The 13,622-nt window shown below is 34.8% G+C and overlaps 2 protein-coding genes across 3 annotated transcripts; both read right to left on the bottom strand.

The window, feature by feature from the left end:
* Positions 1 to 148: 148 nt before the first annotated feature.
* Positions 149 to 2,189, bottom strand: LOC142554503 (aluminum-activated malate transporter 2-like). The gene is made up of 6 exons (XM_075665172.1): positions 1,845 to 2,189; positions 1,588 to 1,728; positions 1,214 to 1,486; positions 988 to 1,100; positions 753 to 899; positions 149 to 663 (listed from the first exon to the last, which is right to left on the bottom strand). Exons 1-6 carry the CDS (start codon positions 2,137 to 2,139, stop codon positions 202 to 204), a joined length of 1,431 nt encoding a protein of 476 aa, XP_075521287.1. The 5' UTR covers positions 2,140 to 2,189; the 3' UTR covers positions 149 to 201.
* Positions 2,190 to 6,064: 3,875 nt separating this feature from the next.
* On the bottom strand, positions 6,065 to 11,405 carry LOC142553582 (transcription factor LHW-like). 2 transcript variants are annotated; one of them, XM_075663926.1, is made up of 10 exons: positions 10,440 to 11,405; positions 9,398 to 9,622; positions 9,223 to 9,304; positions 9,017 to 9,058; positions 8,861 to 8,920; positions 7,370 to 8,770; positions 7,153 to 7,254; positions 6,925 to 7,071; positions 6,716 to 6,841; positions 6,065 to 6,638 (listed from the first exon to the last, which is right to left on the bottom strand). In XM_075663926.1, the coding sequence occupies exons 1-10, from the start codon at positions 10,532 to 10,534 to the stop codon at positions 6,483 to 6,485; spliced, it is 2,436 nt and encodes an 811-aa protein (XP_075520041.1). In that variant the 5' UTR covers positions 10,535 to 11,405; the 3' UTR covers positions 6,065 to 6,482. The 2 variants fall into 2 exon arrangements, with proteins under 2 accessions (XP_075520041.1, XP_075520043.1); XM_075663928.1 differs by having other exon boundaries at positions 6,925 to 7,065; positions 10,440 to 11,402.
* Positions 11,406 to 13,622: the final 2,217 nt, after the last annotated feature.

Consider the following 13,622-nt stretch of genomic DNA (forward strand, 5'->3'; position numbering starts at 1 on the left):
AGAGCAAGAACTTGTTTTTCCATTCTTCAAATTCAAAAATTCCATTCATATTTTATATCATATATTTTAATATTATATAATTCTAATATCCATACGAATGGGAGAATTAAAAAAAATAAGAGTATCGGGTAGGTATTTCAAGTTGTATATTGTTCTTAAAGTTGTTGCCGTATAAAACATATATATTTACATTTCAAAGTTCTAAACAGATGGTGACCCTTTTTTCTCTAACGGATCAGCTCCATCAATGTCAATTCTAACACATGAAATGTCACCCGTGGCAAATTGTTTAGGATTCTTGCTATTCTTCATCGCTGATTCACCTGGAATTCCATTTGCGTCCTTGCATTTGAACTTCGCTAGAGAACTCAGCTCGGTAACGGCTTCCGTGATGTTTTCCAAGTAATTTACGGTGTCAATCAGTAGCGATGCAGCTGCAGCAATTGGTATTATTTGCAGAAGATTGGTATCCTCCAACAGTTTAGATTTCAATAAAGATTTCAGGTTCTTGGAGGCGATTTTTAGGTTCGCCATGGCAGGATTAGGGAAGGGCGGTTTTGTCATCGTCTCAATGCTCCATGCTAGTTCTTTGAGTACTTTTCCACATTCTGAACTCATACTTGAAAATGATTCTTGTACCATCCCCATGATCTCTGCGGGCCCCTACAACAGTGGTAACCAAAAAATATAGATATATATATTTATTTTTACAATTGGAAAAGACTAATAGGGTTGGCAATCCATATATATACCTGAGTTCTTGAGTTTATGTAGCCGCCATTAAGGGCTTCGACTCTGCAGGCACACTGCCTTGTCAAGTTTCCGATCTTTAAGTATTGTTTCCACGGATGTCGGTACATGAATCTGCCATGGCACGGTTCCCATTTAGCAAAATTTGCCTGTCATCAGGAAACATTCAAATCAAGATTTGATGCAGATGGATTGAAAAATGAAAGCGATGGAAATGTGTTAATTTCATTCTCCTACCAAGTTCTCTAAACTGCTCTTTGAATCAAGAACGCTGTTTAAGCAAACAAGAGTTGACCTTTCATTCTTTGATTCTCCCTCTTCTGATGTTTTGAAACACTCATCAGAAAAACCTGTCAAGATTTTAATCATCGAATTTAATTACGTTAAATAATCATCTAACATCATAAATATATATATATATATATATCTACGTACGGTATATATTTTATATACATATACAGACCTTCCAAGAAATTTCCGAGTTTGTCGATGTTTTGAGCAACAAGCACGTGGAGATCTTCACCGGCCCAGACGGGGCACATCAAAATGGATACGACAACACATGAAGCTGCACCAATAAGTACAGCAGACAGCCTCTTTTGCACCAGTTCAAGAATATCGTTCGTGTGCAAACCGGATATAGAAACCATAGAAAATGTCAAGATGAATATCAGCATCCCATAATCGTATCGAGCTTTCACTTTGGGAAAGAATCGTATAAACGTAGACGCCACAGCTGCAACATATGTATACATGCCACAGAACAATATGGATCAGTGAGAAAAGAAGTGCTTGAGAACTCTAGGGATTAAGTTTTTTCTAGGAAATTAAATGTACCTTGTAGGAAGACGAATATCCCGATCAAGATCGGTTGGCCTATTTTTCCACTTACGATTGCCAAATGGTGCGCTCCAATTCCTAGAACGCCGGCTACCAGCGTTGCAAGTCCTCGGTTTAGTCCTTTTCCTAGCGTTGCACCTGTCAAAAAAATGAGAAATTAAAACATATTTTACGTGTCCATCATTAATTTAACGACTGTTTGATCATAAAATATATGGAAACTATCTTCAAAAAAAGAATACATGGAAACTTACCGACAGAGAACTCAAAAACGACCACCACAGTCGTCACAGCCCATATTGCAGATACACCAAAGTTGCTGTACAGAGGCTCAAAATAGTAAAACAGTGAGACTAATGTTAGCGTGAGCCCAACTTTTAGTGAATGTATCGATTTTCTAGGATCCTCTTTCGCCATCTTTTTCGTTTTCTTTGAAAGAACATCCATTTTCGCCATTATCGTTGTTCTAATGCCTTTAATCCACGACCATCCACTCAAAAAAACACTCTTTTTTTTTATATTTTCAGACTCCATTTCCATCGTCAACATCTAATAGATAGAACAAGGTAACAGCAACTTATTTTATATGAAACGTTGAGTGAGAGTACGACTCTTATCCGTGAGTGTGTGACTTATATATATCTATATATATATATATATATAAAAGAAGAGAAGGGTATTCAGATATGGACAAAAGAATATATTCAACTCTTCTACAAAAAATTTACTTCGTTGCCTTTTAATTCATTTGAACCATGCAAGTACTAGAAAGTTAAAGAAAAGAATGGTTCGCTGTAGTGAGATGAGTGGAAGTGGGCTTTTAACCACGAAAGATATATCTGTTATCCACAAACAAATGCACCAAATTAAAGGTAAAAAGGGCATTGCTATGTTACAAGTGTTTTTCTATGGTAAAGTTAAAAACAAGCCCAGATCTTTACCTGGAATTGAAGGTTGATAGGTCCACTTACCATCAGGTACTGATAGTTATCTCAAGCCAAGTTGATAGTTCGAGTGTTTATATGAACTGTAACGCGTACCTACACACTTGGCATGTATGTATTCCATGGAAATATATATATTACAGTTCCGTTGCGTCAGATTTGCTGTATATTTCCAGGATTATGTAAGTTTTTGAATATTAATTAATTTCCTTAAGCTGAACTACAATTAAGATTAATCAATGCCTTGTATTTTTTGTTGTTTTTGTTTTAACATGAATTCGAATCCTCGCCTAATATCTGTTGCGAGAGGTTTAACGTCTATTAACGTACATACATGCACTGCGTGCCAAAACTCGCTAGTAGGTACCAAATAAGAAGCTTTTAAAGTATTTGTGAGTTTAGTGTGGGTGATTTAGATAGAAAATATGTCACCTTAGTTGTATCAGATAAAAAAAAAAAGCTTTTTAGTACTTAATTGGTCTTTTTTCGTAGTCAACCTATGAAAATTGCAGTAAAATAACCAAAATCGTCCAGTAATTTGGAATATTTTGTTTTTATTCTTTTATTGGTTAAAATTTGATTTTACTCTACTAAATGGACTTCTTTTGTTCTTTTAGTCTTCTTTTATCAGATCAATGACATGATATTAATGGACATTTGTAAGGTGATGCAGTACTTTTGCTAATATTGCGACGAACATCGCTGACGTGCTTATACCACGTCTGCACTCAAACGAAGATAGAATTAATTGAAAATCGATCAGAAAGCTTAATTGATACATAAATATACGTACTATGTTACCCACACATATGACAACTACATAGAATTAATCCAGTTTTTGTCATACACCTCGAGTTTCTTTTAACCAGACTAAGTCGATCGAGTCAGGTGCATTATTTTATTTCCCACAACAAATTTAACGAAATTTTCTTTAATGGTGGTAAAAAGAAGTCTGGATTATTTAAGACAGTAAATTTAAGAATCTAGCTATTAGCCAGCATGAGACGTCAAATTTTCAGTTTAAGCCCACTAAAAGATCCTCGTTTCCAGACATGATCTACGTAAATGTAGAGGCTCTTTTATTCTGATTTGAAGTATGGATCGATCAAGCACCAATATAAGGAGCTGTGTGTATCTTTTTCTTTGACAGATGAATAAAACAATATTGATCTAATCTGAGCAGTGAATATGTTCTTGGAATTAAAGCAGTTTCACCCGTACTATCTCTTCTGAGATATTGTGTTTCAACCCTTCAAAAAGAATATCTTAACTCGTAAGTTAGATACAATAGGGGACACCCATAATTCCCCCTCATGCAATGCTAGATTTCAAGTTACCAATCCTCCAACTTTCTACTTTAATTTAAAATGGATAGATTGTATTCAACACTCTATCTTCAACGTAAATTTTGCCACGGATTATCCACATATACCTTGCTCCTGCATTACATACCATATTTAAAATGTAAAGTTTTTATTGATTTATATTACATAAGTTCGAGTTCGGCGCGAAATTTGTTTTGGTAATTGATTAAGGTTATCTATCAAACTGCATGTTTATGTTATCGGTTATGAATATGTGTTCTTCGATTTTTGGATTATACCTAATTAGGGTTGCATATTAAAGTATAAAATTATTATTAGCCCATTTCCTATAAACTTGAGAGGAAGAGCTCAGAACCGTGCAACATAGGATATACAATGATGTTTGGTGCAATAATTATTTCTATCATTAGATCAATCAAAAGATGGTTTTTGAGCTATGGTACGATTTAAAATATTTGAGTTGCACTGTTACCACCAACTATTGTTTTTGATAAAACAACAAATATTCAGTCTTACTTAGTAGAGCAATCGAAACGCGGTGCTTGAGTGCTTGTACGATTTAAATATTTGAGTCGTACTGTTACCACCAACTATATCTTTTAATAAAACGGTAAACACTCGATCCAAACATAATTATAGCATATATGCATGCATGCTGACAATTAGCTTTGAAATCGTTTTTATTTATTACAGTCACGGTTTACGCATATAATAATAATAATAATAGTTAAAAGTTCAACCTATACATGAAACTCGCGATTAATCCATTACCAATTGAGAGGAAATATTCATTCATAATTTAATATTCTAAGCAGAATTCAGTGTTACTTGCCAGATATATGAGATGAAACATTATGGTGGTGCAACAAAATTGGGATATTTTTGTCGTCCGATCCTTTATATTTAATTATTTGTAATTAGTCATCTGTGTATTTATATGGCACTTGACAATCAAAATACACAGATGGTCGATAATTTGTATATATTTTTATCAATTTAAAAATAAATTTACTTTTTTAGTCATGTGACTTAAAAGGTTTTTTCGTTTTTGGTCATGTTAACAGTGTAGCCTCATTTTTAGTCACGTAACGTGCATGTTTTTTATTTTCATTTTGACCTTGTAACGTGTTAACGATTATAATAAAAATACGCCTTGGATGAGATAAACACAAAGGATCAAATCTATTGTTAGGTTCACGTCGCGGCGATATTATTTTCTTTAATTTCATTAAAATTATTGTCAATTTTTCGACGGGTAGACATTTGATTAAGACTAGAAAAATTTATTAAAGGTTTAATCTCCTTTTATTCTTCATCGTACGTTTGATTAAGGAGATATTTTATTTTTATTTTTTGCCATATTCTCTGAGGCGACTGTTAATTCTTCAGCATTCACATCAAAAACAAATGATGAAAGAATTGGGAAGCCTGCTTTGTAAAAATAAATCAAGTCCCTGATTTATGCTATTTATTAAATTCCGTAAGGAATTTTTTTATTCTTATGTAAAAGAAAGATAAAAGTGATCTCAAATTAGAAATTGTATAGGTTCTAATTAATCAAATGCAGTGTTTGCAAAAGATTATGTTTTGTATGAATTATTAATTTATAGACTATAAAAATCAAGAAAATCATAATAAGGCAACTCTACTCGTGTTTGAAAATAAAAGTGAAAAGACGAAATTTTTTAAGATATAGTTTTGATTAATAAGTGGTTCTCTTACTAATTAATTTTTAAATAAAATAACAAAAATACATTTATTAGATAATACATCTCTCTATTTCTTTATTTGATGGAAATTTGAGATTGGACAAAAAAAATTAATGGGGTGAGACAAACTATAAGTAAAATAGTTAATAAAAAAATCAGATCCATGTATATTCGTAATAATCAGAGCCAAACTCGAGCATCTTTTGAGTTAAACTCAAGACTCTGTTTTATCCTTGCTTTCATCGTGATCGTATATTTTAGCTATAATAAATTTTATTAAAATAAAAATAATTAATAATAATTCAAGCTTTAGTTCAAACTAATAAAAATTAGTTGAATCATATTCAGCTTGAGGTCGATTATTTAAAGCGTCAGGTCAAGATCAAGTCGAGCTCGGGATCAAATAGAGTAGCCGTTGAACTTTTGATTTGGCTCAGAGAACTAGCTAGTAATGTATCATTTCCTAATAAAAGCTTGGACTTTGGTAAACCAGGCAAGGGTAATAAAACAAGAACTGCCATACTTTGAAAGTACCCACATCCAAAAATCTGAAATAAACAAAGAAACAACTGTAAATTAAACAAGCAAACATACAAAACCAACCAGTCTCCCTAGCTATATCATTGCGCACAATTTCTATAGATTACAAGGCCCTGAAACAACTGCAAGTAGAAAACAGGACTTCACCCGTATCCGGTTTTCATGATCGAACAGCCCTTGAACTTGTCCGATGGATAGATAAAATCACAGCTGGAAAGCAAACATCAGAAACATACAGCTTTGCTCAAGGAAGATAATGCGTCGTGTTTCCATCATAATGCCCACGTGATTTCAGCTGGAAGTCTTAGTCATAGCAAGCTTTGAGCTTGCTCGCTCTTAAAACTTCCAGACCAAGTTACTAATCACGGATTTGATCAGTGCATAATATCGGATATACCAGTCACTGGAAGAGTGGCGGTTTGGTGAAATTGCTGGACCATTTTCTTGTCTTGTGGGACATCTTTTGCACTTTGCTCCAGCAGGCGGACTAATGAGATGAAGATTTCCATCCTCGTGACGTCCCTGTTAGCCTGTTGCTACAAAGGACGTGTAATGTAATGAGAGAAGCAATTGATTGTTCCTTTCACTGTTCATAACGAAGGCGTACCTCAACAGCAAACCGAGCCCAAATCTTGTCATTACGAGTTTCCATGACCCCTTTCAAAATGGTTAATCCCAGTCCTCTAATTATATCAGCTATTTCCAAAAATACACCACTTTCTTCACAGAGCATCTGTCGCACAAACATCTTTGAGCTTAATATTAATGCAATGGTTTATGGTTTAGGGAAGAACATCAAAAGACGGCTGTTATTACCTCCACGAGCATTTGACGGGGTTGATTTAGATCCTCAACTATAATAGGACAGACCATGGATTGCAAGCCTATTTCATACGCCCATGTCGCTCCTCCTTCAAAGTTTTCTTTCAGCAGCAAATTGCCATCCTTGCCAATTAACTGAAACTTAAATGAGATGAGCACAAGAACATCAGTTCATCAAAAAACGTCCATCCCAACAAGAAGCCCGGAATCTTGTGTTCGCACCTTGGATTCTCCAGTTTGCTTCAGCTTATCTGCATGTTTGGCGACACTTTGCAAGAAAAGCATGTGTTTGATGGTCCGTTCCAGAAGAGAATCAATGCTGCACTGTTAACACAACAATAGGAGTACAAAACATGTACAACAAGTTAAATAAAAGGTCGGCTAAACTTTACACACAAAGAAAATCAGAAAAAATGGACTCTCAAACAGGAAATATTACCTTTGCACCATTTGGGACAAGCTCCCTCAACTCCTTGACACGATCTTGGATCATTTGGCGATCTTTTGGCCTAGGTCTTGGGTTTTCTCCTGGTTTAAGCCTCTTACGATTTGTTTTGCTAGTTTCACTTGGTTTCTTAGAACATCCAGTAGACACGCTGTTATCCTGTTTCGTGTTTTGACCCTTTTCAATCCAGGAACTTATTTGCGATCCATAAATTGAACTACCCGGGGAATATTTCCCGTTCTCTTCCTTGGAAGACAAGGTTCTCAATGGACAAGAACTCATTGCTCCTGCCTTTGCCAAATATTTTGGAACACCAAATAATTCTCCCTTGACCTGGTCAAACCGCCCATAGGGGAGAAGTGAACCATTTGGTGCAGAAGAGGTGCCTGTATTTGTCAATGATGTCCTGCAAGAAACACTGTCGTTTGTGCATTGTGTCACAGTAGGTGTAACATTAGAGACAACAGCATCCAAGAGATGGTCAGTGCCAGTCGATAAAATCACACTATCCGAGTTTCCTTGTCTAGTACCATATGCTTCCGAAGAACCCAAACTCTTGGAACAAATATTATTGTAACCGGATATATGATTATTTGGGCTCGATTCGTTGCTCATACAACTACTCCAGCAACTACGGAACATTTTATTCTTAAAGTCTGCACCTAAAATATCAAACAAATCGTCTCCTGATTGAAGTTGAGCACATGGATCATCGTACTTGGAATCATTCATAGAATGACTCATATTCAGATGCTTATTGTGTTGAGGTAGGGAATTATAACTGATTCTATTTATGTTTTGTCCAATTTCTTCGTTACAAGAAAAGAACTCACTTTGTGCACACTTCTTGTCCAAGTGATGAGGTTGGTTTACAGAGCTATAACCTAATAACGAATTTGCCATCAAATTGTCGACAGAAACAGAGAAAGAAGACTCCATTATAGACGAATTCACATTTCTATGCCCAGTAGAAGCTGAACACTTGGAAGCAATATTTTCATTACCAGCCCTATTTCCATCTGAACCATAACCTATTAATGATATAGTTTTCGTATTTTGAATTGCTAAAGATGAACTGCCAGAAGGTAAACCAAAAGAGGGACTTGGGACATGAAGAGAAGCATGTTGGTTCCTCCATATTTCTGTATTTGAGGGGATAAACGGAATTGAGCTACCAACATAGTTTAAGGCGTCAGTAACGAAAGAAGAGGCATTGATTGTATCTGATTCGAAAGACGGGTCACGAGGAGTAGAATTTCCAAGACATGCTGGACCCCCAAGTTTTGGGTCAAGTTCTTTTGATGCATAGTTGTCAGACAGTAAGGTACCAGGTATGTTTCCCAGCTGAAGAACTAGTGATGTTACGTTGTTAATAAATCCCATGTTCTCCGATATCTGAGACAGTACACAAAACCTTCATTTTAGGAAGTCAAGTTTTTATGATCGTGAAAGTTATATGGAAATAATCAAATGGAAAGGACATACCGACAAGTAGGATCCAAACAGAACAACACCATGAGGAAGAACAGGAATAACGACAATCGTCTGTTCAACAACAAAAAAAGAGAGAATTGGCTAAAGGATAAAATAATGGCAACAAAAATTAAAAGATCAACTGTGACAAAAACTTAATCTTGATACCTTAATGCCAGCTGATAATTGTTGGCACACCTCTTTCGCAACCTAGAAAGCCACAAAAAGATAAAGGTGATTATTCCTATGATGGCTACAGCAAAACACTCGGTACTAGAAACCCCATGAAGGATAAACAGTATTCCGAAGTTAACATGGTAATTGCACATTGAATGTTTTAGCTTATAACAAGCAGAACTGAGCCTATATTATACCTCTGGCGGATTGGACTCTCCATAATAATTCTCAGATAGTATCCACTGATGGTTACCAGTAAATGCAACTCTTCCAACTAATCTGAAAAAACAAAATCAGGCTTGTATCTAAGTATGTTTAGAGAATCTTACTGCAATCCCAGCACAAGTAATGCACAATATTAGATTTATTTACCCTTTGCCTACGATATTAACATGATTTTCCATCATCATCTTGTTTACTAGCAAATGAACAGTGTCCTGTGCTCGGACACCAGAAGGCAAATTGCAATTTTCCTCTGAAACCCAAGAATTACCGAAATCTTGGAAAACATTTTCCAGATTCTTGTTTCCCGAAACAATCCACGGATGTCTCCAATTCGAATCCATTTCATAATAACATTCTTCCCAAATTAAAAGCCTGCAGATCGAATTTAAATAGCATTTTAAAACTTTTAGAATATCATATAAACACCAAATGAACTCGTGTTGAAAACTGAAAATGTTCAGAAAGGGAAACATGATCCAGGGAGCTAGGAAATCGGTGCAGACAAGGACACTATCAGAAACGAACAAATTCTTAAACAGGAAATCATAACAGTTGAAAGGTTTTTTTCATGATATTAAAACAAATATATTTGTAGCCTTTACTAAGATTCCCCTAGACAAATTGAATGGACCAAACACAAAAGTCCAAAGTTAGAAAACGAAAGTTATCTGATCACAAAGAGAAAAAAACGACAAGCGTACCTAAAGAAATCTGTCAAATGTCAAATCAAAATCTTGATTACCGCTGAATTGGGATGCTTTAACTGTATATGACAAGTAGTTAAAACACATAATTACTGATCGAGCATCATACTGTTGTCATTAAATTTGACCACAATTTGTTGGGTTGCACTTGGTTCGCTCTTTAGATGAAGGGAAAAAAACATGTGGATCTCATCTTTTTATCACCTTATTTGTTCCCCGTCATGGTGGTAAGCACAAAATTTCAAGAAAACACAGCATTGTTGCATCCAAAGTAATCAAATGCAACTGGAAATGGAGCATATTAAAATGCCTCCATTCGTAATAAAATTTATAATAATCACCAAATAAAATTCAAGAATGAAATATAAGTTTATGTTCAAAGAAACAGAGGCTGCAAAGTTGCAAGGAGGGGAGAGAGAGGTTGTTTTCCCCCCTTCAAATACTGCAAAAAAGATTAAAACAAGGCATGATTTTGACAAACTTACTTGGGGTTTTGGTAACCAAACTTCCAGAAAACTGCATAAGACCACTGGTTGACTCCACAGAGAGTCTTCAAAGCCTCTTTCAACAGGTACCCCATGCTATAACAACTTAAAAGAGCAGCAACATGCGCCAACGAACAGCAGAATATGTGAATATTCTTGAATTTATCTATAGAAGAAAATGTACCGCGAGATTCAAATTAGAACTGAGAGGACAAAGGAATATCGAACTATTCCCCTTAAGAACGAGACGATTTCATTCCTTTTCCTTTCTCTTTCCACGATATATTAGTCTAGCTTCCTCTGCAAGACGCACGCCCAGCCTGTTGTGTTCTCAACCCACCGCTCCCTTTCCTCTCCGGTCCCAAATCCCCTATTATCATGCTCTTGCAACCCATTCCTCTGAAAATGGAGGAGCGTTGAAAAAAGAAAGGAGGTTATTGAAGTGTAAGAAGGACCGCCGCAAGTTGGAGATCCTTGGGCGGATCCTACACTATCCCACAAGCTTTAAGCTCGCAGTTAACCACGAGAATAAGTTTTTCCATCTTCAAATAACAGATGAAATGTGAGTTTTGTACAAGATTTCAAGTGTAGAAGCAAAGATCGGAGCTTTATGCAAGTTTAGTAGGAGGGATAAATGTTACTTTCTGGTGCGAAGTGAGTATGTATGTAAACTACGTATATGAATGAATGATCTCTGTGTACTGCTTTTGCTTTTGTTACACTACTTGACTACAGGTGAGGGTGACGGATGGGATCGGTGGGAGTGCGCTAAAATGCGCCGTGATGATTGATCAATGAGAGATTTGGGTGACGAAAACGGGCCTGGAGTTTGTGAGGAATTTCCATGGCTGCCACTGGTGGGAGGTGGGTTGTGTGGGGTGTGTTTTTTGTCGGCTTTTTTCCTGTTGATTTTCAACTAATTTCAGGGAGAAGGGGGTCGGGGAAGGGCAGTCAGAATTGTGTGTGTGTGTGTGTGTTTTGGGACTGAACAAAGAATCTTGGAATTGGTTCAGTCAAGAACTGTTTTCTTTAAATTATAACCTCGAAAAATGAATTTAAAACTCAAAATGAATAGACAGTCTGACCTGATGTCCTCTTGTAATGATTGGAGTTCGAGTCTTTTTATCTCTAAATTTATATGCAAATACGGCATATAATTGACGAATTTAAAATTTATCATAATTATTGATAAATATATCTAAATTAAACCTGAATAAGTTTGATATTCGTCCAAAATTTAGAACAAAAACTTACTGTGAGACAGTCTCACGGGTCGTATTTTGTGAGACGGATCTCTTATTTGGGTCATCCATGAAAAAATATTACTTTTATGCTAAGAGTATTACTTTTTATTGTGAATATCGGTAGGGTTGACCCGTCTCACTGATAAAGATTCATGAGACCGTCTCACAAGAGACCTACTCAAATTTAAGTCATTCAAATGAATAAGTTTATTCCATTTGTTGAAATTATTACAACTTGTAATCCATATAACCAAGCTATGTCGTTCCGATCCATCTAATATATAAGATCGATGATTTATAATTTATCTATCGATGTATTTTCTTATATCTTAAAAATAAAATATCAAGGGCATGCCATTCTGGCGCATGGGCCTTCTCCAATGTGAAATGCGCTATTTTCAAAATAGCACAGCTCCAATTCCTTGGCGCAGAGTTATTTCCTTTTTTTAAATTTTTTTTTGTTTTTTTAATTATTAATATGTATATTAAGAATTATAAATATTATTTATATAATAATATGATATTATTATTATATTAGATTTCAATAATAAATTTAAAATAATTAAATTAATCATTTTTATAATATTATCACAAGTATTAAAAATATAATATTAAAAATATCCAATATAAAATGTAAGTATAATTATATCAATAAATTTATAACTTATAAAAAATTAATAAATAAAATAAAAAAGAATATTCCGAGAATATTTTTTTTAGAGTAAGATTTGAAGTAGATTGGTTAGAGATGAATATTGAATTTGGTGCAGAAATTGCACTATTTTAGAATAAAATTGCTTTAAAATAGAGTTTTGGGTTGGAGATGCCACGATAAAGTCATTGAAACGTAATAAATGTTACAATACCTGATAGTACGGAATATGGTTCGAAGCAAAGAGGAATAAAAATTTTTAGTTGTACGATCGACCCACATTGCTATTTCCAATTTTGCCATCTTATGAAGAATTCAGAGGTTGTACTCTGGGGAAAAAGGGTTATTGCCCAACGGTGGAAGTTTAGATTTCCCAGTTGTACCCTCATTCTTTGCTCAAAATTACGAGAAGGCACATATCTTGAAAAACAGGAGTCTATCTCCACCGCAGGATCTCTGTCGGGTCAGGACCACTAAACACTGGACAATGACGCTAATCTTTTGTAACTTCGTTTACTTTTTTCATAAAAAAAATCTGATACATATTTTAATTTATTTGTTAGTTGTCCCGATATTGGATAAAATACCTAAGAATTGTATATATGATCTTGGACAATCTTTTCCTCTTGAGCTAGCTTTTAGGGTTAAGTTAGGTCTAAGTTCCAATCTTAACATGATATCGGAGCTCATGTTCCACTGTTATGTGTTGGACTGCCCATAGTTGGTCACCCGTTCTGCCTATAATTGAGTCATTTGTAAACTTCACGCTCCAAATATTCATTCTTAGGCGTGAGAAGGTGTGTGTTAATTTTCATACATCGGTTGGATAAAATACCTAAGAGTTGTATATATGGTCTTGGACAATCCTCCCTAGCTAGCTTTTGGGGTTGAGTTAGGTACAAGTTTCGATCTTAACATTATTTTATTTTATTTCTGGGGTTGGTTAACTAAATAAATTTAAACTAGATTTTGAAAGTCATGTGAATTCCCAAATTTTTTATTAAACTAGATTTTGTTTTTATTGCAAAATAATAGTTTTTTCGTTTTTTTCCCTTGGGGTGATGGTTTTTTTAAATTTTCCTTGTCATATGTTTGGTAGTAAATTGACTTTTTTTAAAAAAAATAAATAAATCTTTAGTTGAGCAAATTCATGCATTATGAAAATAATATTCAAGTGATATTCGATTAAAAGACTAAGATGTAATATATATATATATATATATAAGAAAACTTCGTATGTCGTTCTCATAAACTCGTGGACTCGACTAATTAATTAGTTTTTTAAAA

Source organism: Primulina tabacum, chromosome 8, assembly GCF_025594145.1.
Source record: "Primulina tabacum isolate GXHZ01 chromosome 8, ASM2559414v2, whole genome shotgun sequence".
Classification (NCBI taxonomy): domain Eukaryota; kingdom Viridiplantae; phylum Streptophyta; class Magnoliopsida; order Lamiales; family Gesneriaceae; genus Primulina; species Primulina tabacum.